This window comes from Egretta garzetta, unplaced genomic scaffold (assembly GCF_000687185.1).
Source record: "Egretta garzetta isolate BGI_Z169 unplaced genomic scaffold, ASM68718v1 scaffold22, whole genome shotgun sequence".
Classification (NCBI taxonomy): domain Eukaryota; kingdom Metazoa; phylum Chordata; class Aves; order Pelecaniformes; family Ardeidae; genus Egretta; species Egretta garzetta.
In genome coordinates, this window is record NW_009259102.1 from 462,587 (window position 1) to 490,461 (window position 27,875).

At 41.1% G+C, this 27,875-nt stretch overlaps 2 protein-coding genes across 3 annotated transcripts in view; both read left to right on the forward strand.

Annotated features, from left to right (window-relative positions):
• Positions 1-2,378, forward strand: part of LOC118451920 (proteasome adapter and scaffold protein ECM29-like) — a 16,616-nt gene extending 14,238 nt beyond the window's left edge. The window contains exons 6-7 of the mRNA XM_035890772.1: positions 18-105; positions 2,291-2,378. Of these exons, the coding sequence (XP_035746665.1) occupies positions 18-33 (16 nt within the window). The 3' untranslated portion in view covers positions 34-105; positions 2,291-2,378. The remainder of the gene's footprint in view (positions 1-17; positions 106-2,290) is intronic.
• The window catches only part of ECPAS (Ecm29 proteasome adaptor and scaffold), a 47,523-nt gene continuing 21,912 nt past the window's right edge, over positions 2,265-27,875 (forward strand). Inside the window, exons 1-25 of one of the 2 annotated variants that reach the window (XM_035890770.1) lie at positions 2,265-2,459; positions 2,993-3,132; positions 4,673-4,754; positions 5,015-5,134; positions 5,314-5,399; positions 5,668-5,746; positions 6,856-6,905; positions 7,467-7,533; positions 7,640-7,762; positions 8,916-9,019; positions 10,058-10,181; positions 12,413-12,493; positions 13,251-13,479; positions 14,019-14,110; positions 15,879-16,013; positions 18,142-18,307; positions 18,721-18,893; positions 19,399-19,500; positions 20,885-21,008; positions 21,978-22,123; positions 23,220-23,274; positions 24,036-24,150; positions 25,102-25,167; positions 25,420-25,537; positions 27,456-27,623. In XM_035890770.1, the coding sequence (XP_035746663.1) occupies positions 2,265-2,459; positions 2,993-3,132; positions 4,673-4,754; positions 5,015-5,134; positions 5,314-5,399; positions 5,668-5,746; positions 6,856-6,905; positions 7,467-7,533; positions 7,640-7,762; positions 8,916-9,019; positions 10,058-10,181; positions 12,413-12,493; positions 13,251-13,479; positions 14,019-14,110; positions 15,879-16,013; positions 18,142-18,307; positions 18,721-18,893; positions 19,399-19,500; positions 20,885-21,008; positions 21,978-22,123; positions 23,220-23,274; positions 24,036-24,150; positions 25,102-25,167; positions 25,420-25,537; positions 27,456-27,623 (2,940 nt within the window). The remainder of the gene's footprint in view (positions 2,460-2,992; positions 3,133-4,672; positions 4,755-5,014; positions 5,135-5,313; positions 5,400-5,667; positions 5,747-6,855; positions 6,906-7,466; positions 7,534-7,639; positions 7,763-8,915; positions 9,020-10,057; positions 10,182-12,412; positions 12,494-13,250; positions 13,480-14,018; positions 14,111-15,878; positions 16,014-18,141; positions 18,308-18,720; positions 18,894-19,398; positions 19,501-20,884; positions 21,009-21,977; positions 22,124-23,219; positions 23,275-24,035; positions 24,151-25,101; positions 25,168-25,419; positions 25,538-27,455; positions 27,624-27,875) is intronic. The other variant, XM_035890771.1, reaches the window with a different exon arrangement.

Here is a 27,875-nt window from a genome sequence, read left to right on the forward strand (position 1 = left end):
TGAACCACTGAAAGCAGCAGCTTCTCCATTTAATCTTGCTGAAAAACCAAAGACTGTACAGCTGCTTTTGGACTTCATGTTGGATGTTCTTCTTATGCCTTATGGGTAAGTAAAAGTTAATACTAGTCTTCTCTACTACTGATGTGTTCTTTATATGTGAAACATTACAAACTGCATCCTTGGAAACATATTTAAAATGTGCTGTTATTTCCTAGCTCAAATGAAGCCTGTTACATGTTTCAGTAAGATACAAAGCAGGGTCCTAATTTTAAGAATGGGATCACCATCTTTCTTATTTAACAAAATGTCTTTTTTCCACTTAATTAGGTGTTACGCTATTCTGTCCTTGACCTCTTTTGGGATCAAAGTGAAGCTATGAGACATGTGAGCTATCTGTTAAATAACCAAACCTACAAAATAGAAGCCAGATCAAAGTCTGTGCTCATCTTCCCACAATTGAGTTTTAAGGCTTATTCATCCAAGACCATAAGCAAGCATAATCTCTGAAAACTTGTGCTTTCCAGAATTGAAACTTTAATAACAAGATTTGTCTTTCAGCTCTCTTCTGATGAAAAAATGTTTTAACGGTAATGGCCTCTCTTGGTGTGAGCACTGTTTCTGAGAGCAACAATGATTTACAGAGCAACTTGAATTTACTGATCGCTGTTTTTAGGAATCTTCTAGGGTCTAAAATCAATACTTTCGCAAAATCTATTTTCCACTAACTTTTTTAGTGTCTTTGTATTCCTAGGGGAGCTTTTGTTTTGAAAGAAAATAGAAATAATTTTAACAGTAGAACACATTTCCCTTTTTTCTGACAGTTCATTGATTCCCATAGGATTTTTGTGAGCACCTAACTCTTGCTCACCCAAGTGGATTAACCTATAGGAATGACTTAAAACAGTGAGCCTGTGATGTTTACCCACATAGCTTTGCTGGAGACCATGCTCCCATCAGATGTTTTGGGGGCCGTTTCCTTACCATTTGAGTGTGCAGAGTCTTGCAGCTTATAGTTTAAAATGCTTAGCCTGCTTCTCTGTTCACAGCTCAGACTCTTCAGTTTGCCCAGGTTTATACTCTTAGCTTTACCTCCACACTGTCATGACTCTAGCTTCAGCAGGTGAAGTCCTTGAATTTTGCAGTGAGACTTCACTTCCATGCTTTTGTACTCTGGCCAAGCATGACAATTTTTAAATACTCAGACCATGAGGGTAGGGGTGAAAGTTTCGTTTTCTTTCCGGAAGGTGCTTGGAGTGTGCCTTCAGCTAGCCTGTGGCTCTGGATGTCTGTCTCTTAAAGTCTTGCTCCCTGGGTTGAGACTGTTTGCAGGCCTTTTAGAGCTAATTCATGCCTGGTAGAATTTGCTCTGTCATTGCCCAGTTGTGAATTAGCCTCCCCAGTCTGCATGCAGTAAAACAACAACCAGAAAGCCTAACTGTAGGGCTTAAAGCTCATAATCAAGTGTTTAGAGTTTTAACTAATGAGACTTGGGATGAATGTTTTTTCTTATTGTTGAGACCATTTACTTCCTTTTGTTGCCTGTGCGCTGAATGCAGAACAGAATATGGCTGTCTGGAGCAAAATAATTCTTGTTGGTCTCTGCACTACAATTTTGACATCTTCATGTGTTGACCAGCTTTCAAGGATACAGGGAGAGGTAGAGTGGCTTTTGTGAGAGTATGGAGATAAGCACAGGGCAGCTAGACTAGCCAATCTCCAAAAAGACTTAAGATTTGTAAACTTAACCTTTATGGTTTTTGCTTTCCTTCCTGGCCCAGCACTAAAACTGCTGTTTTCCAAGACATTATTTATTTAATTTTTTTTATATCTAGGATTGTTCCCTGCCACTCCATTGTGTTGCATATACTTCATTATTTCTCTTGTTAGGTTTGCATTTTTTGTAGAAATCTTACAAATGTTAAAGCTTTTAGTGCAAGTTTCTAGAATATGGTACTGTCTTGAGTATTCACTTCCAGTACAAGAGATCATTCTTTCTGGTTCGTAACCTGAGATAACTCTTTTCAGAAATGCCAGTGGACCCTTCCTTTCCTAACTGAGGTTTGTTTTCAAACACTTATAGCGAGATGGTTATGGCTCTTGCAGAATATACTGGGATGATAGCTGAGTCTCAACTGAGTAAAATTCTGCCTTATGTCAGAGTCATGGGATTAATTAAAGAAGAATACGTGAAGTTGAACAGGTTATGTTTATTCCTCTGTTCTAGCATCTAATTCAGCTGTCAATGTGAATTGGTAAAGCCTCTAATGAAACTCCTTTCCCACCTGCTTAGGTTCGTATTGAATGAATCGCAGAGTCGGCAAAACATGCCCTCAGCCCAGGGCTCTTCAACAAGTAGCGCGGGAGGTCCTGGAATCCCTCAGCCGCCTCCAGGGATGAGCTTTTATGCAGCCAAAAGGGTAATTGGAGATAGCCCATGGACACCAGAGCTGCTAGAACAGGTATGTGCAGTTGCAGGGCTGGCCCTCAGTGAACTGGGGGTGGTAGGAGGGATGGCTACAGACGGAGGAACGGAAGGCCGGGGGGAAAATAAGTAACGAATTCTGACCAGGTCTTTAGTTGCCCTTGGGGAATTCATTGAGCGATGTTACATTATGCCTTAAGGAAGTTTGCAACTGCGAGATGGGGTGAGAGGCACCAGCACTTCTCAGAGCTGGTTAGGAAGCAGCCACGACTGCAGCCTACTCTTGCGTTTTCCTCCTAAAGACGGTGAGGTTGCAAAACTCTCTTATGTTGACAAAGGATCCCTTTATAGCAGAGGAGGAGCAGAGTATCCCTAATTGTAATGCTGATACTTTGCCACAGGTGACTTTGGCAGGAGGTGAGAGGAGAGTGCTGCTAAAGAGACGGAGAGCATGTGAACTTCTCCTTAGCAAGCAGAAGCTGTCATTTCAGACAGCTGAACTGCTACGGTTATTGAAACACATGCTTTCCTGTCAGTAATGCTGCCCTTACTTTCCCCACTGTTGCACAGTGTAAGCTGGGGATAGTGAAGTTCATTGAAGCTGAGCAAGTGCCAGAACTTGAAGCTGTTATACACCTGGTTGTAGCCTCCAGTGATACAAGACACAGTGTTGCCACTGCAGCAGACCTTGAACTAAAGAGCAAACAAAGGTACGAGTCTGGATGTTTGGAAAAGATGGTGCTAGTGTTCCTAACAAAGCTAGCTGCAATTAATGTGGTGCTCCAGAGAAACTGTGCTCTGAAAGGAGGAAGGCTGCAGTCCCCTGTGTGCCTGGGAAGCTGCCCTGTGTTCATGCGGGGCTGGGAATGGTGTGGCTCAGTCTTGCAGCTGGGAACATCACTTGGCTTCAGAGCTGACAGCTTTTAGCTGTCCGTTTTCAATCATCTTTGATATTGCTTTTGAGCCATTTTCTTACTGCTTCATTTCCAAATTGCTCTCTGTGGATTATCGATGGTCAATAAGGGCTTAGTAAGTCATTCACAGCTGGTCAACTGATTTATATTGTCTTTCCCAGAAAAGCATGCTTTCATTTAATTTATTAAGGGAGTAAAGGGGCTGTGATTGTGAAGTGGACCATGATCTAGGAAGTTTGGCAGCCACTGTTTTCTTCATTATTAAACCTTTTGCTCATCTGCAGTCCACCTTTCATCATCTAAAGACAATGCTTCTGTCTTTAACCCACCAAGAGGCCAGAGTAATTGCTGTTGGTACTGTTTGCTGAGTCACTGATCGTGCGAGGTTTGCTGGCTCATGTAGGCAATTTGGAGTAAGAGAGGCCTGCCTTTGAAACATGTAGGTGGCTTCTGTATTACTAGAAGTATAGGACTATATAACTTGGGGTCAAATATATGTAATGTGAAACCTTTTCCATTCAAGTCTATTCATATGCCTCAGCTGTGGCAGGGGAGGTGATTGTAGTGACAACAGCCTGGTTAAGGCAGGCAGTCTCTCCTTTATTGCTTGTGTCATCTTTCCCTTTGTGTTGGTTGGTATTCTTTGCCTGGAGAGCAAAATACATGTGTGGACAAAATGCATATTAATATGCAATGTTAAATATCTTTTATGAGAAATATATGCTACTTCACAGCTCACTTGATTGGAAATCAGTTGCTTTACTGAAAGAAAGAGAGAGTTCTGCCTCCTCCACTTTTTTGAAGCATGCATGCTTAACTTTTTGGTTTCTGTGGTGTGTTTTTTGGGTATGTGTGTGTGCATTCCAAACAGTCTCATCAGCATCTAGCATTAGATGATTATCATGGGCAGGCAGGTTTGTCTGAGATACCAAGGTGAAATATTCCTAGAGTTCAAAATACCCTCTTCTCTATCAAAATGTCAGAGCACCGAGGTTGAAAAATGTGCAGAAATTTGTTAACAGATGTCCATTCTGTATTCAACTGGTAGACTACCATGGTTTATATATCTTGTTTCAGTGGGAGAGAAAGGAGCATATAGCTTTCTCACAAATTATTTGGAATTATATTGGCAGAATTTGTAGGTGAAATTTGTAATCACATTCTTCATGATTATATATTGTGTGGATGTGGGAGGAGTGATTAGAAGTCAGACTACTACTATTAAAACTCTGGGAAGAATATGTATATGATGCAGAATGCTGTAAACCACTTTTTTAAAAGTAATCAAAGGTCAGAATCATAACATGTTGGTGTTCAATTGTTTTTTTTTCTTTAGTTTAATTGACTGGAACAATCCTGCTATCATCAACAAAATGTATAAAGTGTATCTTGGGGATATACCACTGAAAACCAAGGAGGTAAGATTTGCCTTCAGAGTTGCATTCCTGTTTAATTTTGGAAGCTGTGATTTTAGTTTCCTTATTTTATTTGGAGAAGACATATATATTTCTTAATTCTATCACTTCCTTTGATCTCTGCTTTCCCTGAACGCTTTTGCTATTGAATAATTTTTCCTCTGTTCCAGTGCTTTCTGATTTGCAGCAGAAGGAAATTTAGCTAACTTAAAAGTACTGCTGTCCAAAGATGCACTATATTATTTCAAGTCTGTTTCTGACAGGGGTCTGTTCTGAAACCAGAAATGAAACGAGAGTCAGTCAGCACCCGTGTTAAATTAAAGATAGTTCCTCATCTTCTGCGATCCAGGCAAGCTGCAGAAACGTTCCCAGCTAACATTCAGGTATTGCTTACCTTCCAAAGCTGCTCTTCCTAAGGAGCTTGATAATACAGTTGCTCCAGTACTTAGGGGAGGGAAGCACTGTTACTGATGACAGTGTTTATAAAGAAGAGGAGGAATTAGAAAACCTTTGAAAGTGAGACCAGACACTCTCTGATCTGTTCTTTTTTAATTTTGGCCAGGTGGTTTACGATGGACTCTTTGGTGCAAACACAAATGCAAAACTGAGAAGTTTGTCCTTGCAGTTTGTGCATCATATTTGTATCATGTAAGTAATTTAGAGTGAGTGAGCAAATGGGTTTTACCCATTTGCCTAGAAGCCACTCTGTTTACTAAACATGTAACTGAACTAAGGGCAAAGAAAGAGTGCTAAAACTCATAGGAGGTAGAGTTTTTTCCTTAATCCTGAAATCTGTGTGTATGTGTGTGTGCTTGCACACAAATCTCAACTAAGTTGAGAAAAAGTTATAGTGAGAGAAGATAATTTTAAAGGATGCAGAAGATAATGTTTTGTTTGTTGGTGTCTCTAATTGCAGTTGTCCAGAAAGTAAAATAAAGCCGTTAGGTCCAATGCTTTTAAATGGACTTACAAAGCTGATCAATGAATACAAAGAGGTAAGCTGAAAGGTTCTTTACTATAGAGCTATAATTCCTCATATGAATACAAGCAAAAGACAGATACCTTTATGATGGAAACTGATAAATCTCTTTTTTGTAGTTGTCTGAGATGGCTGTCAAAGGACACGTTTTAAGAAATTTTGTTGGAAGAGAAGCAAATACTTTAAAAGGCTATAAAGGAAAACTTCTATTTGTTTAAAAGCTGTGGATAGGTGCTTGGACACTATTTGCAAAAGTCTCAGGAAATAATAGTGTTGGTAATATAAAGAGTGAGCCAGAGTAGCATCAAGCTGCTATTCCACATTACTCTGGAGCACACAGGGGCCCCAGCTCCAGGCATATACCCTGTTGTGGTAAGCAGCTCTGTAAGTCTTTTTGTAATATCTTCCATCCTGCCTGTCCAAGGATAGTATTGCTATGGGAAGGGTGTTACAAACAGAACTACAAATGCCAGTCCAGCCATTTCTGAAGGCAAATTCCCCACAATACTCCTACATGTATCTTACAAAAGGCTGATGTTGCAGACCTCCTTTTCTGCTGCTTTGATCCCCTTGCTGGTTTATATGAACTGTTGGATGTGATTTTCTGGCTCGAGCTGGTGTTTGAACACGTGGGCCTCCCCTACCATTGGGAAGGGCATGAAAAAGGAGTGTTCAGGAGGATGTAAGCCCATTTATAAATGTGCTGCATTGGTCTTCTGCAGGATCTGCTGTGCAAACAGCTTCCTGCCTGTAAAGCAGCAGCTTTAGGGCCAGTGGAAGGCTTCTGCACCTTTGCTACTGTTTCATATACTTGCTGAGTCTCCTTAGCTGTCTCTCTTGAAATGAAGTGCAATTAGCTGAGACCAGAAGGGAGATTCACATTTTGTCTCCATTTGTAATTTTCTATTTCTTGTGGAAAAGAATGCTTCCTCTGTTCCTATGTAATGCTTTTATTCTTGGATACAGTTCCAGGATTCTTTGTCCATGAAAGCCTGTTTGAGCACTTTAGAGACAGTATTTAAAGTAAACATTTAATCATAAAAAATCATTTAAAAAAATCATTAAAAAAAACCCTTTATATATTTCTGGTTTTGCTGAATTTTATTTATTGTTTTATCATTAAAGGATTCAAAACTGCTGTCAATGGCATATTCAGCGGTTGGAAAGCTCTCCAGGTAACAGAAGCGCCATTTAAGTAATGGGACATAGAATAATTTTTCCAGAGTCATCTGTTAATTTATCAGCAGCAAGCTTTATGCCACCTGACAATTTTACAGTTGAGTGTACAGTGCAGTAAAAAGCATTCTTCTTGTGACATCTCAGAGGCGTAAAAGGAAATAGTTTTTAGCTGATAGCTTCTCTAGCAGTGATTAATGGCAGCTCATGAATTATGCACGGAATTTCAGAAATGGTTCCACTTTCTGGATTGCCAGAAACGTTAATTTAGGGAATGTACAGCAAAGACCAGAGGGCGGGAAGCTAGGCAAGTGGTATGTTCTGTGGTATGCTGGTGATCTAAGTGATTGTCCAGAGACTATCTCGCTTTCCAAACTGTGTTAAGGGGCGGAGGGGGATGATGCTGCTCCGTGGTGGAAATGGATAAGATAGAGCAAACTTTCTGCGCTGGCTCTGTTTTGTTTGACAGTTAAAATGTGGGATGAGGGAAAGACCAATGAAAAGTGAAGCATTTCAATCTAAAAACTCAAAAACTTCATGAATAAAATATCTTGTTTCAGCCGAATGCCTCAGCTCTTTACTAAGGATATAGCACTGGTACAGCAGTTTTTTGAAGCTTTATGCAAGGTGGGTGCTGATGGGGCTTTGGGAAATGATTAATATTTTCTACTGTTTTTGCTTAATTCTTGTCACTGTACACTGTAAAGTGAAAACTCTCGGTTTTGTACTACAGGAAGATGCTGATACTAGGCTTGCCATTCAGGAGGCCTTGTCTATGATGGTTGGAGCATACAGTAACTTGGAAGGAGCCCAGCGTACCCTCATGGAAGCTCTTGTGGCTTCTTACTTAATAAAGGTATTTTCAGTGGAGTCAAAATGAAGTACCTTAAAAAAAGAGCTATTCATTGTTTTTCTGTTTTCTGACACTTCCTGTTGTATACCTCTGGAACAGGTCTCCCTTTTCTTATTGAATGTATTAGCCTGTCTGGGAGAAGAGGGGGGTGCACAGATGAAGTATTTTTAATATGATACAGTGGCTGCAAGAAGGCTGACAATGCAGTTTTCTGTTTGTGTCCTGTTTTGCAAAGGAACGAAGCCATTGGGATTGCACTCTTAAGTTTCTCATAGTCTCCTCCTAAGAAAACTTTGAGAAAGAGATGCTTCAAGGACAGTATCTTGCGAAATGCTTTCTGAAAGCAAGAGTTTGGTAGGAAGGATCATTCACTTCTAAGTGGGGATTTCAGCATGGTGTGTCATTTCTAACGTTAGAAGGCACCAGGGAACTTCCCCAGGTGCTCAGCCTTGAGACACTAATCCTGGGGAAACCATGCTTCACTGACTATCTGACTTTACTGAGTATCTTGTCTATGTTCAGAATTCCCCAGAGGTCTGGGTTTCAGAAAGAGTGGGTTTTGTACACTCTTGGGTTTGCATGGGTACTCAGGGTGACTGCAGAGGTATATGTATTTCTAGTGGTTGCACTAGTAACTGTGTAAGAGGCTATTTTCATGCTGATGAGTTTTGCCTGGGTGCTTGAGTGATCTAGGTCTCCAGGCATACCATTTTGAGACTGACTGAACCCAGCAGAGAGAGTGACCACCCTAAGCTAATGTTTTTTTTCCACCTCTGGCTGTGCTGCTCCTAAGCGTGGCTCTGTTTTGTGTGCTCAGATGATGTATGTCGTTCTTCATTTTAAAATTGCCTGGGTGGGACAGTTCAGATGTCTTAAGAATTAGCAATAACACCAGTTTATGATTCCCAAAAATGTGCATGTATTTAATTAAACATTTCATTCTCCACTTTGTATATATGAAAAACTAGCTTTTCTTTTCCCTATCTGCTGCCCTATGAAGAGTTAGCAAGAACAGTGTTTCAAAATGTCTAATCTCTTTGAGTCATAGTGGTACCAGAGGACAAAACAGGTGACTGATTATTTACAAGTGGTGAGTGCAGGTCATTCGTGTGTTCATTTAAAACTCAACCATGTGCTTGTGTCTGTTCTCTTTAAGCCTGAAGTTCAAGTACGTCAAGTGGCTGTGAAATTTGCTAGCACAGTATTCCCTCCAGATCATATCCCTTCCAGATACTTACTGCTGTTAGCTGCAGGAGACCCGTAAGTTGTTTTCTTCTTTAAGTTATTTTCGTATCTGTACATATACACACACGCGCGCGTATATGTATATTTGCGTCCAATATTTGGATGAAATATGAATACAAATATACACGTGTATGAATGTATGCACATAAAAACTAACTGAAAATCAAGTATGGTAATTTTGAAATTAACCTTTACATAGGGGCATTCTTGACAGTTCTGTGGAGAACTGTGCTTTATGGTAGTCTCTGGCTTGGATTCCTTTTCTTGTTTCAGATGAACTGCTGTCACTAAAGTATTTGATGTCAATGATCAATTGCAATTGCAAAGTAAAAATGCATTAACTGAAATCACCTTTTCAGTGGCTAGAAATTATTTTTTCCTAGCAAATTCTGTCAGTCTATTTTTAGCTTGTATTTGCAAAGAGTCAGGAGCATGCACTTGTGAGAGCTGCCACTCTCTGCTGGGAAGTAGTTGACTCATTAAATTACAGTAATCATTTCATTTTCAGTTTTCTGTTACTGCAATTTAAGTGGTGGGGTTTTTTCCAACTTATTTTAATTGCTCTATTTTTGATGTGAGTAGCTATTGTGTAACTAAGGAAAGCTAAACAGATCAGTTGTAACAAACTGCTCTGTTGTTACGACGTCAGGACTGTTTCAGGAGTCCATCTTCTGCTAAGTAGCGAGCTGTAAACCTGGTAGGTGTCAGCTAAAGCTTGGTATAGGAAGTGATGGGGAGGAGAAGCAGATAGAAAAACAAGAATGTGGGAACCAGGAACTGGTGGTGAACACTAGCAGGATGTAAAAGGAGCAGAAGTGGGCTGATCCAGACTGTTTTGCAGAGGCCACTCATCACTATCCTTTTTCTTCCCCCTCTCTAAAATAAACAAATCATTAAAAGTTCTAATGCAAGCTTTTTTCCCTTCCTTTAGAAAAAACACTTCTCATTTCAAAACTGCTCTCCCTCCTCCAGCTTCCCAAGATATCATACTGCTCATTAAAGGCCATTTTTTCTGTGCAAATAACGTCTGTTTCTCATCTTTTCTTCTGAAAGGCGGGAGGAGGTACATGCAGAAGCCCAGCGGGTGCTGAGAACATTTCCTGGTAAAAATGAAAAGGAGAGTTCTGGGAAGCAGATGCCTGCCTTCCCTGAAATGGTCCATTACATTCAAGACAAGGTACAGTGCTTCTGTCCCAGTAAATGACAAGTATATGCTCGATGCTCAGGCACGTAATATGTGTGGCCTTCCTTTCCCTGTATTCATCTCCCTCACCTTCCCCAAGGAATAAAATTAGCTAAAATCACAGTGAAGACCACACATAGTATTGCATTGCCAAGATTAGCACTCATCTTTACCTTCTGCTGGCACGAATTGCAGGAGATCAAAGTGTTAAGTAACAAGGAGGCAGATCCTTTAACAAAGGGATTATTTGGCATTGATGCTCTTTGTAAAGAGTGAACAATACAGTGTTCAAGGGTAATCCAGCATGTTTAACAAAGACAGTTCTCTCTCAAACACGTTCTTGAAAGGATAGGAAGATCACTCTCTGGTTGGGCTGGTAAAAAATAATATTGTGCCTGAACCAGAAAAAAGATTCCAGGCTAGGAAACAAGATACTGGAACAAGTGAAGAAGTCTGTTTTGTTTACTTAATTACTCATCTTTAGTGAAATCTGTGGAAATAATGACCATGTAAATAACCTTTCACGAGTCTATTGGAATGATATGCCAAAAACTACTGCTGAGTTTACCCTCACTGTTTGCACTGAGAGATTGTCTGGAGAGGTGTTAAAATCTAGTCTGTGTTACACACTTCTGTGTGTAGTAACTATGCTAGGCTTATAAGCTCTAAAGAAGATACGGAGGGTCACCGACAATACTTTTTTTTTCCTTTGATAGTCGTCTATTTTTTGAAATGTCAGAAGTATATGAAGTTGGAGCACATCTGGTTTTGCAAGAGATCTGTGACAGCAGAACTCTTACTCCTGACAGATTTCTTGTGAAATGTCCTGTTCTCTGCTGGTGGTGTACTCTGCTAGTGTACTTGCCTAGTGTACGAAGTATTCAAAGCTTTGTGAAAAAACTTGCTGTTGTCCAAAATACTGGTTATGCAAATAGATATAAAAACCAAAGAAACCAAGATTGAGTTTTAGATAGCAATATTAAATGCCTGTCCCCTTGTAGTTAATTTTTAAATTTTCCTTGACTTCTGTAACATCACTAAATAACTATGGATCAGCCTAGTTTAATTGCTACTGAGGAAAACAAGATTCCCTCACTCCTGGGTGAATTTAAAAAAAAATTTTTGAGCACTTTTCAGATCTTCCTTAAATGCCCTGAAGGCAATTAAAAAATCCTGGAGGCACATTTCTTTGGTTAGTTATTTCAAAGTGTGAATTTTCACATATCATGAGTAATCTGCACATGTTGGAGATGTTTGAGAAGTTTGTATGCATTGCTTGGCACAGCAGGCCGAGATGCAAAATGGCTTTCCTGCATGAGTTAGCACGATCCTTCTCTCCCTCTGCCAGAAAGTATATGCAAAAGAGTAGGATCTGATCTGCTGGGTGTGGATGGGAACCCATTCTTCAAGGGAGTCATCTTCTGGTTAACTAATTCAGGTTTTCACTAATGGTTCTGGATGTCATTGAAGTCACAGCACAGCAAAAGATCTGTGTTAAGAGATGTGAGGATCTGTTGACTTCTGTGCAACTGCCTTGTGCGTTGTTCAGATGCAAGGCTGCCTTGCTGAATCCAGCTCTAGCAGTGACGTGTGCGTTGCCTAGAGGATACAGACATGCTTTTCTGCAGCATTTGCAGTGGGTGTAACTGGAAACCTTCTGTTTGGATTTTTTTCTGCTGTGGAATATTCCTGCTTGTCAAAGGAAGGGAGTTGCTCGCTTGCAGCAGCAGCCTTCTCCCTAGCAGGCAGCGGGGTCCGAGAGATGCCCTGGGCTTGGCTGGTGCAGCACAGGGTGCCCACCTCCCAGTACAGGGGAAGCCTGGTTGCTCTGCATCCTCTCCAGGCAGAGCTGCTGTCTCCAAGCTTCCTGGCTGCCTGTCAGCTGGGGTGCCTCAGAGTTATGAGGTATTTTGTTTTTAAATTCTAAAGCACTTATTTTTTCCTGAGGGGGAGAAAGAATGTTGTCCTCCTCCAGCCTCCCCTGCTGTTGCCTCTCATGAGTTCAGAGCTTCCACTTTCTGAGTTGATAGGGACGTAAAGTTGATGGATCTAAACTGTACTATTACCAAGTGCACTGTGCCCTTCTTGTTATAGAACTGTTGTATGTTTTCAGTTGCTAAGTGGAGGATAAACATAGTTGCATCAGCAAGATTTTGTTGACCTTTCCAACATCTCTGCTGTTCATGGGTCTGACTGTTCCAGTCTTAATATACTCTGTTGTTTAGGCCTCTCACCGAATGAAAACTCCAGCTAAATATATGACTGGAACCGCAGCGTTGCCTTTCAATCCTGCCACATTTGGAGAGGTAATTGTCTGGATTTCCTTCCTTGGATATGTGTACAATTATTTTTTTAGAGGACAGTGTTAGAAGCTAACAGTTACCATAAGTCACCATACATTCTAAAATTCCTCTTTTAAACAGATGTTGAGATAAACTCTCCATCCTTTATCTGTCTGTCTTTAAACGCCAGTCTGAACAGGATTTTCAATGGGGGTGGGAGGAATGTTACCGAAAGGGCTGCTGCACTGCTTTCTGCAGCATACCTAAGGTAATAGCTTCTCAGAGAGAGAGACTGGCAATCCTGTGCAAAAGTCCCATTGTCCTCCTTGAGGCTGTTCTTTTCATAGCAGATTCCCTGGCTTCAGTGATCTGTAGGCACAAACTCAGATGTGATGCAAGGTCTGTATTAGCAATGCGTTGGATTGTATTTGTATGCATGCCAAATTGGGATAGGGTACAGGCTGAACTGCCTGCAAGGAGGTTGCATCAGCTTATGATAAACGAGGTGTCTGCGTATGATTTAATCTTTTGAGAGTGATGCAGGCACAGTAGAGTTGTTCGCTTACACAGCCATCTTGCAGAAACCGGTCCTAAGATTTGTTGCACTTTGTATTTGTTCCTGCCTCCATGCTGACTCTTCTGTCTAGATCTGATTAAAGAAGAAACTGTATTGTTTTGGTTATGCTAAATACAGCATATTCCCTGTTCTTTCCTTTTGTCTCCTCCATGTTTTCCAAGTGCTGATGCACTCAGTACCCTCTGTTTCTCTTTCTCTACTTAGATAGTTCTGTATCTGCGGATGTGTCTTGCTCACAGTGCAGGTGTGGTGCCAATCTCCCAGAGCTTGGCAGATATGCAAGATCATGCTCCAGCCATTGGACGTTACATAAGAAACCTCATGTCTGGCAACCACATATCTTTCTCTTCCTCCTCCTCTTCAAAAAGTGCAGAAACCAACCCTGTACATATATATATTGGCCTTCTTCAGCAGCTGTTAGCTGGTGTTGGAGGTAAGAAGCTTTGTGCAGCATTGTCTTGAAGAAAAGAAAGTCTTGTCTTACTAGAAATGAGTTGCCATGACCAGTGCTTTGAACTTGGCTGCAGCAATCACGGAGTTGCAACATGGACTGTATACTCTTCAGTTTAGACTTGTTCTCTTCCATGACGTTATGTAGGTGGGAGGAAGCAGGACAGTAAAATTGCAGCATTGGTTGGCATAATGCTTTAAAACTGCGAGGCCATTGTCTATGACAGCTGCCTCACCAGTGAATGCTATGTCTTCCTCGCTGATTAATACCGTATCTGCAACAAGTGTAGTCTTAAAGCACTTGGATGCCTTTAGAACAAATTGCTACCAGGATGTTTGCTTCTCTTAGTTTTCCTAATATTTCTGAGAAATGCTGTACCCTATTATTCTGTATTGTTTGTTATCCCTGGTGAGTTGCAAATGAATGCTCTGAAATGCCTGATAGTTCTTAACCTCTTTTTATCACTGATTGTTGTGAATACTGCAACTGTTTAATAACCTGATTCTTTAATTACTGTTTAGGTTTGCCAGTCATGTATTGTCTTCTAGAAGTTGTTTCAGTGTATCCAGAAAAACTAGCCACCAGATTTGTAGACAAAATGGATTGGATAAAGGTATGTTAAACCCCCGCTTTTTTTTTTGTTTCTGGTTTTTTTGGGTAGAGGGGGTTTGACGTTAGCAAAATCTGGCGTTTTCCCATGGTGGAATGGAGTATTATTTCCAAGTAGGCACTTAATTTGAAATCTGGTATTTCTACTTACAGTCAACACCTCATGAGATGCTATATGTAGCAGGGTAGGGGAAATTATGTTTTGGTTCTTTGGTATTACTGGTTTTGTTCACTGACCTACATGTTCTGGGAAATCTGTCATTGATCCTGTTAGTATGATCAGTAAGTTTTTCCCCTTGATCAGAAGATCCATTAAACAGAAAAAGAAAACTGAAAGGAAAATTCTGCCAATTTTTTAAGGAATTGTTTAACAATGGGAGTGGAAAGATGTGTGTGGCTTCTCAGAAAATTAGATGAAATAGGTCCCTAATTGTTTTAGAACCCTTTCTGTGGAGGTTGTAAAAATTTTTTTTTATTAACCACAAACAAAAAAAACAGATAAATTGGAGCCTGCTTGGGAATAAGTGAAAGAGAACTCTGGTTTCCCTAGATTCTTTTCTCAGGCAACTTTCTGCTTTTTTATGATTTGCTTCAAACATCCAGGATTTGCTAAGCTCTTACACATTGCCTTCGCTTTCATTGGGGGAATCTGGCAGAAAAAAATACTTGGTTGAGTTAAAGAAAAATTAGAATGGGTTCTGATAATTTCTCTTCTGGATATCTGTGCTGCATTGCACTCTCTACAGTTACCACGTCTCATTTTAAGTGTGGGTATGAACCTCAAAGGAGAGGACTTAAAAGCATTCTCCTTTTCAGTATTGCTAATCATTTGCAGAAAAAACTTCTTTTTTATTTGGCCTGGTGTCCTTTTGCAAAATTAAGCTTCTAGGGGTGGTAACTGATACTACCTAGTTCCGGAAATACTGTTGTAAATCATCCTTTGCGTGATTTCGCTTTGCCAAGTGGAAGGAACAGGTCCAGGTGTTTGTTAGAAGTCAGCTATGTGATCTGATGCAAGTTTTGAGTTGAAGTTAGAGTTCTGTTTCAACACCCTGAAAGATCTCATTTCTTGTTTGTTTGCTTGGCTCATTTTTGCTGCCTTTATGGTGGCCCAAGCCATTCAAAGATTTGGGTATAAATTTTTCATGTGATTGTGTTGCATTATACATCAAATTAATGGCAGAGGTAAGATTATATCTTAAAAAAAAATGACCTGAGACTTCCCCAATTCAACTTTTAAATAGTTTACATAATACAAGATCTCTAGTACAAAGCGGATAAATTTGTATTGAGACCTGTGAGCTCCTGGACACTTTTTTGTCTCCATTAGATTTAACTGGTTTAACCTCCTGAGGTTTTTTTTTCCCTTAATTAATAAAAAGGAAATGGAAGCCTCCAGTAGCTCAGGAAAAATAGTCTCTTTAGGGATTTTTTTTAGCTCAGTATGGATGTAAAACATGGAAGCTCTTCTCTGAAGACAAAATTCAGCCAGGCATTATTGAATGTGTGTTTAATGCAGAACGGGTGGGTAGCCCTCTTGTGGCTAGTGGTAATCTCCCTCCTAAATGCTGGGCGTGTAATGAATGCTTTGCTGAATTGAGTGCTTTGTTTCTTACAAAATGATAATGCAGTTGGTTTGAAGAGTGGTTTCTGAGTTAAGTGCTATTTATGTAGCTGCATGACAGTTGCGCTTGTGTATTGAAGCTCTGTATAAACAGACTGTGTAAGAAGCTGCTTCCATATTTTATTTTTCTTTTTAAAAACTCCTGCAGAGCCTGATGAACACGAACAAAGAAGAAATGCGTGAGCTCGCAGCCCTGTTTTATTCTGTAGTGCTGTCTACCATGTCTGGAGATGAGCTTAGGGCTTCCTTGGAGCAGCTGATCAAGATGACAAAAGACAACCATGTAACTACCTTCCTTTGTCTTCTTGTTTTTTCGCATGTCATGTAATTGATTGGAAATGTGAATCTCACAGTGCATCCAGGATATATTAGCCTTAATCTGAGTGTAAAATTAACTAGCTGACTTGCAGCTGGATAGTGAGAAGGGATTTTTGATGTAGGTTAGTGCAACAGATCTTTAAATAAATTAATCCCCGAAGCTGTTGTTAAGGTCAGAAGGAGAGTTTTCTGGAGGCACTTACGAAGCAAAGACAGTACCGTCACATACTTAACCAGTTTTAGCCAGCTTGTCCCATTGAATGGTAATGGATGACACTTCTTACCTCAAACAGTTTACCAGTTCTTTATTTGTGAGCATCTACAGGCGCCCACAGAACTATAACTTCCCCTCCACTCCTGAGCCATAGCAGCCTTCTGGCTCCCCATTGCCCTGGTCTTGTCCCACCAGCAGCCTTTGCTGGGTGAGGGCTGGCTTCTTTCCCCCAACCCCACATGGGTGCTCAGCAGCCCTTCATCCGCTGTACCCCTGTATTACTACAGGGTGGGTTTGCCTGCCTTTCCTCTCTCTGCAGCTCCTTCCCCCTCCCATTATCCTTATTTCTGCATTTTGCTGCTACCATCACGGAGAAGGAGTGCTGAAAGCAAATGGGGCAGATTTCTATGCTGGTGTGTCTTGAATCCTGAAAGGGAGGGAAAATAGTAGCATTTTAGGTTATATTTCCCCAAGACGTTTTTCTGTCAGTCTCTGAAGGACTTAATGGGCCACCATTTTACATTGCAGGTAACGGGCTCAAATGCTGACAAGAACTGCTGATTGCTTTATGCTGTAATTAACAAACACAATTTATTTTGCATCTGTGAAAGCTGTGTCTGTGAGCCAAAGCCATGTCATTGCTCAGTTTTACATAGGGCCCAGCTTTTGCGGTCACAAAGCCAGCACAGACGGGTCCCAGCGCCCCACCACTGCTTTCTGCCCCAGTCGCCTGTGAAGCCAAGGTTGACCTTTTGCAGAACCTGGCTGAAAATAAAGAAGGATGTGAACCGTGGAACAAACAAACAAAAAAGCAGGGCGTTCCCATGCATTTTTGAATTTGAGTCAGAGCTCTGGTTTGTGTGGATGTTCAAAACCAGTTGAATGGGTACAGCTAGGGCTGGTGGTGATCTCTGGCAGCTCAGTAAGGACTGCAGTGCAAACAGATGGCTGAAGCAGAGCGGAGGAAGCACCCATCTTCTGCTGGTTTTGCTGCTGTGAGACTGCAACAAGGAGCAGTCCCTGGTGGCCAGGCTAGCTTCAGGATCCCATCCTGGCAGCACAGTGGCACTGATGGCAGCTTTTTGCAGGGTTGTGATCAAAAAACAGATAAATGAACTAATCTGAGTTTAAGCCCTTGCCCCCTTCCTTTCGTTTTGTTTTGTGGTTTGGTTTTTTTTCTTTTTAATTAAGGTAGCATTTAAGTCTCACAGCTTTATTTCTGCACAAAATCCTTTTGTTAGAATTCACCTGTGAGAATGAGCACCATCATTAGATCGTCTCAGTGCCAAATCAGCATTGGACAAATTAATGTTCTTGTCATTTAATAGTAATAATTAGTTTTCACAGTCTGTGTCCTACTGAACTGTGTAGAGGCATTGCTTCCAGTGTTTGGAGGCCAAGTGTGTTCTCATTCTTAGTGATGCAAATCTAGACTAATTTCTCTTTACTGCATTTTACTAAAGAGTACATTTTGTCCCCTTAATCTAAGTATGCCCAGTTTTTAAGCAAAGAAAGTATGGTATTATATTAGTTCACCTTCATGAGTCTGTACTTAAATCAGATTAGTTGGATTTTTTAATATTTTTTTTTTTTGCCTACTTACCAAGGGGCAGACTTAAGGAATGTGAGTGCTGGTGGTAACTTCTTAATCTGTCCTCCCAATCCTCTTGTACGTTTTGTTAATTTATCTTGAAGGAGTTCATCCATCAGAGAGCATTAGCAATATCAGACTCTCTGTTCTTGCATTATGTGTTACAACCGCATTTTTCAGGGTGCCTTCTCATCTGGCTTGTCCATATGTGTTTTTAAATCAGTGCTTTGTGCAAAGTGTTACTTACTTTGAAAATGAGATTTTCTGCACTGTTGGTGTTGTCTGTAGAGCCCGGAGGTCCAACATGGATCCTTGTTGGCTTTGGGATTTACAGTAGGAAGGTATTTGGCCAAATGGAAAATCAGAACAATGGAGCTACCTGACATAGAACAGCCAAACACTGCAGTCATGCCTGAACAAGAACAGCTCATAAAGTCGACGACAGAGACAATAGGTAACTTCCTGCCTAAGACTTTGCTGCATGTAACAGTTTTTTCAACCGCCCCAGGCTGAGGACTTTTCTAAGTTATTCAGCCCATAGATACTGTGATGTTGGGTTCACTTTCTGCAATAGGATTTACAGCCTGCAAAGATGTCATTTGATTATATGCATGGACGTAACCCTTTTCAACAAGAATTAGGTGGACTCTTAGCTCATAGACCAACATAGCACAACTGGGAGCAGTGCCACTGCCTAGAATCCTCTCAGAGTCTGCTTTCACTTTGATTTTGTTCTAGCATAATGCTTCCTACCAGCTCTAGAGGAGACAAATGCTTTGCTTCTTGCATGGGTAAAATATAAGTGCCTGCCTGCCTGCTGCTAAATAATACAAAATCCAAGTTACCCTGTTTTGGTTTTTCCTGTAGGTTCTTTTCTGGACAGCACCTCTCCCTTCCTTGTGGTGGCTGCTTGTACAGCTCTTGGGGAGATTGGCAGGAATGGGCCCTTGCCAATCCCCAGCGAAGGAACAGGATTTACAAAGCTGCAACTTGTTGAAAGCTTATTGGCCCGAATCCCTTCCAGCAAGGAAACAAATAAGGCAAGATTTTTATAGTGTTGTTACGATTCTTGTTCATTTCTGGAAGGTTCCGTCCCCAGGTTGATATATTACCCGCCAAACTCAGCCTTGTTTTTTAAAGGAATTAGGCTTATCATTGGCTTTAGCAAGTCAGAATTAGGCTAAGGGTTTTCAGAATTAGGCAAAGGGTTTTTCCAGCGTTGTCTAGTAGTTGACCGCTTGTGCTTTCTGTAGTCATAAGTAGGAGCTTAAGGGATGAAAACTATGAATGGTCATAATTTTAATTCAAGAAAAATGGGAGTGTCTTCTTTTACCTGGAAATAATCCTCGAAGATTACAGGACATTTGTTTTGATCTGTGTTTTGGGAGAGAGGTGCACTGATTGATCCAAGAAGTCATTTGCATGTCTAGCTTCTGGTACCTTAAGTGAAACTTGAGCAAGGGTGAGAAAGAGCGGGTTTAAAGTGTACCTTCTGGACTTACAGGAAGGTTATGTGATGGTGTTGGTTTTTTGTTTGTATTTAAGATGAAGGAAAGAGCAATACAAACACTAGGTTACTTCCCTGTGGGAGATGAAGATTTTCCGCACCAGAAGCTACTGTTGCAGGGTTTAATGGATTCTGTGGAGGTGAGGCACTATCAATGTATTATTCTTCATACTGCAGTGAGTATTTCTATTTGAATGCTTTTTATATCTCTCGAGCCAAGTTTACAAGGGGTGCTGTCTTTTTGTAATAGCACCTATGGGTTTTTTAAAGCTGCCTTGATACAGAGAGCAGAGGTAGGTTTGGGGCTTGTAGAATAGTTTATGCCACAGTTCAAAAACTTGGCAGTTGAGGTCTCTGTCTCAGTGTCTTGAGATGAATATATGTTCCCCTTCAGGAGGACTATGTGTATATGTAAAATCTTAAAGAGTTTATAGTAATGAAGCCATAGGCCTGTACTTTGGCCTTCAAAAATACCCTAAAAGTAGATAGTATGAATACACCTTTTTCATTTGAACTACATCAGCTGATATAACTACCTTGAATTAGGAGCTTTTTCAGTATTCTTCATTTACAGCTTGTTTTACCTTTCTTCCTTTTTCATACTGACATAGGGTTCAGTGTTGTAGAAGCAGCTGTTGAGTATCAGGCAGGCTGCCTTTGCTGAATCCTCCAATCTGATGTGATCAAACAAGCAAGAATAGTAAGAACATTGTGTACACAAACATAAAATGATGTTTCTAAGTCCTGTAACTGCTTAGGGTCATTACAACTTCCCATATAAAATATCTGCTTAAAAAAAACAAAAAACATTTATCTTAGATTGCAGGAAGCTAAGGGCTTGCTTCTCCAAATCCCTAAGCATTTTGTGCTTCCAGAGAGTAAGGAAAGCAATCTAGAAGGTACTCAGCAGGTATGGAAATCAGTTCTTATGACTCAAGATTCATCATAAATAATGACAAAAAAGTGGCAGACTTCTGCACAGTCTGTTCCTGAGGGCTTAGAGAATAGTGGAGAGAGGACAGAGAAGCAAAGCGAAGTATTGTCTGAATTCTTTTAATGTGAAAAACAAATTTGTGCATCTCTTGGAGATGATCAAATTCTGGATGGAATTACAGGAAATTTTTTTTACTACTGCATCCTATAACAAAGCCACAGTAATTTTCATTAATGAGTGGCAGTCTTGTTCTAACTTTGTTCTATTTTCATCCTGTCTTTCCAGTTCTTTCTGTTCACTAAGCTGAACTTTTGCAGAGACTAGCAAATGCTTTGCAGGAGGCACGCTTTAGAAATAACTCTGGAAATTTTAGCTCTTATCATTCATTTTGGAGAGTTTGACGTTGCCTCAGTTTCCATCAATATCAGTGTGTCTGAGGTGCTGCATAGTCTCAGCGGCTCACTAAAAGAGTGATCTTACTGCAAATGGGTGCTGAGAATTGGGGTTGGGAGGGAGACTGGTTTTGCGGAGTAAGTGCCAGAAGTTTTGCTGTGTGTTTAATGTCAGCGAGGCTCTGTTGTGTTTTTCAGGCCAAACAAATAGAACTGCAGTTCACTGTTGGTGAAGCTATTACCAGTGCTGCTGTAGGAACCAGCTCGGTGGCTGCACGTGATGCGTGGACAGTCACAGAGGAGGAATATATCCCTCCTTCAGGTAGACCTTCCTTATACAGGGGGTGGGCTGAGTAAGACAAAATCTCACAGTTCTGGATTAACACTGGGCTTCGTAACTTTATTTCTGTGGTGTTTGGTATATAACAGTAGAAGTAAAAGATATTTTTTGTTTGCTAATGCACTGCTCAGTGTTCTGCAATGCTGTATTATATACAGATCGTTTCACCTGTTCAAGTCCATCTGCTCAGAGGGTAGAAGACTATTTCATGTGCTGTTTAAATAAATTCTTGGTGTAATCTAATTCACTGCCACTTTTTTTTTATTTTGGTTTGCCATGTTGCGTTAGTTTCAGGTTTAACATACGTAAACCTTTTAAAGTAGCATTTTGAAGCCTGTGCTGGAACATAGGGTTAGAAAATCAAATTGCAAATTTTTTTCCAACAACTTGGACTGATATGGTTAGGTGACACTTAACATGCAATAAATGCAGAAATTTTATTTAAGGACTAAGATTCTGCACCTATTGAAATACAAGCATGACAAAATGCTAGCTTCAAAACAGGCAGTTGTAGGTATCAGCCTCAGACCTGCAAATAAGTGTTCTAATGTTGCAAGAGTGGTCTCAGACCTCAAGTGTACACAAAGCTGAGCATGTGCAGAACGGGGTAGAAACTGAACCCTGCCATTGTTCCAGAAATTTTGAGTCCTAACAAAATAAAGTAGCGCATTGAATCTTACGCAGTATAAGTGGTGCCTTTTCCTGGCCACAGGCTCTGAAAGACTTCCATGAAGGGTTAGAAGGACTCTATCCAGTGTTTCTGTTAGGAGAAATACTTTCCCAGTGACTCCAGTGAAGGCTTTTCCTGAATAAGCAGAGATTAACTTGTCACTTGAGTACTCATGGGCTGATTAGGTTTTTCATTGCCACTGCACATTATATTGAAATTAAAAATGGGTGTGGCCGATTCCTAAAGCTTTCCCCACTCCCCTCCACCTTTCTTTCATCTAGATTTGAAAGTGAATGACGTGGTTCCCTGGGTCCTAGACCTTATTTTGAACAAGCACATTATCAGCCCCAACCCACATGTTAGGCAGGCAGCTTGCATCTGGCTTCTATCAATGGTGAAGAAGCTGAGCACACACAAAGCAATTAAGGTAAGAAATATTCCCTTCCCTAACACTGGCTCCTTGTCCCTGGTTTTGCTTCCTACCCCTTTTCTGTCCCTTCCTTCCCCTTCACTTCCATTGCTTCTGTTCCCCCAGTGCTGCTGCAGTCCTCATTGAGGTCTTTTTGAGACATGGCTTACCTTTTGTTACTAGGGGAACATACTAACTGGCAGGTGAACGAGGCTGTTCAGCACCTTTGTGAACATCTGACTTGCACTCAAGTCAGAGTGAGCTTAGCATAACTAGCTGTTGTAAGATGAAGTCGCAGTACATCTTCCCTTGGGAAGAAGAGGTTAGTGTCTGTATAGTTTTTAGGATTTATTTTTGGAAAATATTAAAAGGAGGTCTAGGAGGGGTAGAAGTGGGAGAATTAGATGGAATTCCTGGACTCATTTGTTTCATGGAGCTGATCACAACTAGGAGCAGTTATGGTGTGCTTCAAGTAGTGTGGTTTTGGTGCGCTTTGATAAAAAACTTGTATTTAGGGTGCCTGTCTGTAATGAAGGAATGTGAAAGGTCCTATACAAGGACTTAATAAAGCATTCCCAACCAAAATGTCCTCTCTCTGCATAGAGGTACTACAGACTGTGATGGGACCACATAGCCATTTTGTGCTGTCCGCATAATGATAAAGAGCTTTGGGACAATAGGTGCTTCGCAAATGTTACGTATAAAACCTTGCCGCATATTACACTCGTCTAAACAATGGATCCTGTGGGAGGTGGCAAAATCCACTAATTTGGGGAAAAAAAGACATTGTCGCACAGGGGAATAGCCCCATGTGGCTGCAAGCCAGATTTATGATGCATTGCTGCCATGTATTCAACAAGGAAAATGCGTGATTTACTAATGGCATAGTAGCTGTAAAAAGGTGCTGGACAAATAACTGTTGTCTTCTGTGAATGTCAGTCAGGCTGCTGCTTACCTGTCTGGAAGGGAGGGCAGTTCTTCTCGTAGGTGTAGCTCAAACAGGCAGCTCCATTGGTACAGTAGCCTCTGTTTGTCTGTTAGGAACTTGCCTTGAGACCAGGCAAAGGATCCAAAACCTGAGGTAAAAATAATGTCCTTTTTTCTCATCTTACAGACTCATCTCAAGGATATTCAAAGTGCATTTGTTTCAATTCTGTCAGATAGTGATGGTAAGTACTGTCATATCTTAAGAGTTTTGTCTTTTGGTGGGCTTTTAAAGGAATGGAAGGAGTCTTTGAACAGGCAGAAAGTCACCTGCGCCCTCTCTGTCAGTCAGCATTAAAGGGTGTCTGTAGAAACATTCCATTTCTGATGTAATAGGAATGGTTTCTTTTCTAGGCATTGCATGTAGAGATAAGCACAGCTTTTTTCTGTGCTTTGCTAACCAAGCACAAATCTTTTGGTGCTTTTGCCCCTTCAGGCTGTAATAACAGAAACTGTTCAGTGGTGCTGCTTCTGCTCTGCTTTGGGCCGCAGAATGCATATCACGTGAATTCTGCATGGGCATGAACTGTTAAGCCCTCTTTAAACTAGCAGAGTTTGGCTTGTAGATCCACCCAAGGCAGCTAGTGGAAAGGGTGGCATCCGGCAGCCTAGCCAAAGCTCACTGAAGTGGAAGAGAGTACTACTGTTAACTTTGCAGGACTCAGGGGCCAGCAGTATGTCAGAATACTTAACAGCTCTTGGAACTCTCTGCTATTTCAAAACCTGCAGTGACAATATTAACATGAAGATGTCACCTAATATGATGGGGGGTATGCCTTCAGAACAAATTGCTGCTTCAGAATGCAAAGCTTGTGTCTTGCCAGATTAGATCTGCTCTAAAATGGAGATCTGTGAACGGCAGCACAGAGTGAATCTTGGTTTTTAATTTTGTGTATTACTCAATAACATGCTTATCTTTATTTTTACTTTGTAAAATCTCTTGCAGAGCTTAGTCAAGATGTTGCTTCAAAAGGTCTTGGGCTGATATATGAACTAGGAAGTGAGCAGGATCAGCAAGAGCTAGTGACCACACTTGTTGATACCCTTATGACAGGGAAAAGGTATGTGAGCTCAGAACACAGTAAGAGAGTACTTGCTCTGAGCTATGTGTGTGATGGGAACAAAAATATGCTTCTCGTTTGTGTGGAAAGAGATGTTTTGTGGCCCAGAGCAAGCCGATACCCGTATATTGCCAATGGGTCAAACTGGGACATTTCTTAATTCAGCTTAGAGTTTGCTGTGACTGAAGTTGTTCCGGTTTTGTTTCATTTAACAAAGCTTCGAAATAATTATTCAGTTCTAATTCAAGCAGTTCAAATCAGCTGGGGTTTGGTTAGATTTTGTACTTGCTGCATTGTGTAATTGCAAAAGACAATGACCTCCTGCAGCAGCTCTGAACAATGTGAATGTTGCAAAACTGGAGACTTGCTTGTGCCTGAAATGCACCTTTTGCTGAGAAACTATTGTTAATGGTCACTGGTCAGCTTTAGTGCAAAGATGTTGGTCTGACAGGACTCCTGGTTAATAATCGTATCGGTCAGTGCTGGAAATGCTTTTTAACAGCCTGCTCCTGTCCAGCCTGGTGTGGGTGTGGGCACTGTGAATGACAAAAGCCTAGGCTGGGAGTGTGGGGATCCAGTGGTGGTAAACAGCAAGAGATGAATGGAAATCGGTTTTTATCATTTGAAGTAGAGATTTGCTGTCCATTATGTGGCTTGTGTCTGGGCAGAAATAAAAAGCCATCATTCAGTGTTTAGACTTTTAACCTCCTGACTGCACAGCAAAACCCTCGCTTTCTGCAGCGTCTCCTTAACATTACACATGGTACAGGTTAATGAGGTTCCTTGCAGTGTGTGTGGCTTTGCACACCTGTATGTTTTTTGTGTGGTTGGAACTGAAAGAATGGAAAGTTACTGAGTTAATAAAGCAAAACAAATTAACTTGTTCTGTAGTATGTGGTCCATTCAGGGGTAGAGCTTGGTAAAGTTAATACTGGACCTCTTTTCTACCAGAGCCAAGCATGAGGTGACTGGAGAAACTGTGGTGTTTCAGGGTGGCCTGAGCAAAACCCCAGATGGGTAAGTTTACTGACAGTCTCAATGACAGATGCACAATCAGTGCTGAAACAATATTCCCTTGCCTATAAATCTGACTTCCTGAGCTTTTTGTTCCTTCTTGCTTTCTAAGTTACCATAACTATTTTCGTGTAGTACAAATGGGGTTTAAACTCTCTCTGTCTGCTTTAGAGTGTGATTTGACTATGGCTTTAGCTATTAGGGCATTTGTGTAGCTAAAAATAGTGACACTGATTTCCCTTCTGCTTTACAAAGTCAAGGTCTTTCTACCTACAAGGAGCTTTGTTCACTGGCTAATGATCTCAATCAACCAGACCTGGTGTACAAATTCATGAATCTGGCCAACCATCATGCCATGTGGAATTCTCGGAAGGTAATTTGCCGCTTTCATACCACTTCCATTCCCACTGTGAACTCTGGAAACAATAACTGTGTTTCTCTGGCTCTGGTTATATGGTCTATGGATAACTGCATGTGGAAGCCATTTGTTGATGCTTTGGTGTCAGGTCCAATGCAAATTTACCAGCCTGAGAAACAAACTTAGGATTGCTTGAAATTCTTACAACAAAACATTGGTATCACAGGGTTCATATCATCCTACATTCCCCTCTGAATCAACAGTGATCCTTTCCTTTTACTTCTGAGTGTGCTTCGAAGCCAGTTCTTGATGTGTTCATACAGTGAGATTAATATTTTCAAAACTAGATGAATTTTCAGGTGCCAGAGAAAGTGACCTTTGTTATGTAAAAAGCCAGAGCAAAAAGTCTTCAGCAACAGGATGCTAAAAAGCCAGTTGGCAATACACCAGTTTAATCACTGCTGCCAAAAGCATCCTTTACTCAAGTCTACTGGAACCTTCAGAAAAGCCAAAATACTATTGGATCCACTTCCTGCAAAAAAACGTAGCATCATAAATGTTAAAATTTAAGTATACATTTCAGAGCTTTGACTTAGGGACTTTTTTACTGGCTTTACAGAAATATGGAGGAATTTATTTTGTCCCTAGGAGTGGGCAGAGCACCTTCCGTGCCTTTCCATCCAGAAGACCCAGGCAGCTGCATCTTCTGTATTGCACCTTTCATGGTCTTTCATGCTCGCTACCTGAGGTTTTGAGTCTCTGGCCACACCACTTGGTGTAAAACCCAAGCTCAGCATTAACTCTCATCCAGAGTGTGACAGGTCAGCACGTCTCTCAAGACTTCCCTCCCTTTGCACTGGGACTTCAGAAGCACTGGAGCATAGTTAGGTTCCTGACCCTTGTGGAATTTCACCAGCCAGGATGAGTCAAGAAGATCCACTCAGGCACTGTAGGTTGAGATTTGGCATTTGAGAAAATTGCAGAATTGTTTTAGGTTGAAGTCTGGAAGTCTGTACTCCAAACCTCCGCACAAGAGCTAGGCAGAGCAAGCTGTTCAGGGTCTTGCAGATGATGCCTCCCTTTTCGTTAATACTTTCTGCAGCCTCTTGCTTCTCACAGCAGTGGTCTTAGTGGTCGCCGTTAGATGAGAGTTTGTCTTTATTACTCTTCCTTTTCTAGACTAACTCAGACAGCACATCCTGTCCTGTGAAATCCCTAGTGTGGGGTTTTGGGTGGTAGCTTTTGACACAGTGAGTCAGGAACCATGAAGTGATTAGAGACAGCCACTGCACTGCCTGTATTGAGCAATTTCTTATTGGGCTATCCTGCCAAATCCTATGGGACTTCATGGGTTGAGCAGCAATTCCACTGTGTTAGAATTGACAGTGGAATTGACAGTGTTGGAGAAAAATGAAAGTATGGAAGAATATTTGAGTTTAAAGTAAATATGTACAGATACAAAATTATAATGCCTAGAAATTTCATGTTGTAGAGTTAAGGTACAGTTGTTTTATTTTTACTTTTTCAGTTCCTAAGTTATTCTAGTTTTTCTAAATGCAGCAGAGTTGTAGGGAAGCAGTGGCCCATGCTCACCAGTTTTTCCAAGAATCTTTTTCACAATAATGTACTCAAATCTTCATCATTTTCGTTCTCTGCCGCCACTTTTGCAAATGGGGTCCATTGGTATCTTGAAATGAAGGTTGGAGAGAAGGAAGTTTCGAAGTAGTATGTTGTCAGTTGAGTGTGACTGTATGCTCGAGATACTGTGGTACTGTAGCACGGGTGGGGGGCTAATTCTGGTACCATTCTAGTCCTTTTGATGTGGTCTACATCTAAACTGTGTCAGTCAGCTTTGCCACTGACTGTGGTGTGCCCAGGAGCAATAACTGAGTGAGCAGATTGTTTCAACAAAACTCTTTTGTCATCATTTCAGGGGGCAGCTTTTGGTTTCAATGTGATAGCTGCCAAGGCTGGAGAGCAGCTGGCTCCATTTTTGCCCCAGCTTCTTCCCCGGCTCTACCGTTACCAGTTTGACCCCAACCTGGGCATTCGACAGGCAATGACCAGTATTTGGAATGCGTTGGTCACTGACAAGTCAATGGTGAGTGAGCAGCAAAGTGCGGAGTGGTGGGTTTGCTACTAGCCAGCAGCACCTCAGAGATCCTCATGGGAGAGTTGCATCTCGTGAAAGGAGAGGCTGTAGAGAATGGAGTGAGGCATTGTCCTGCAGAGAAGGAGGTGCCTGAATCCATGGATGAGCTGGAGGATGCACAGACGTTTTACACTGCCTCTTGCATGAGAAAGGGTATTGCAGACCTTGTTTATGTGGCCAGTGTTAAAGTTTATGATTTAC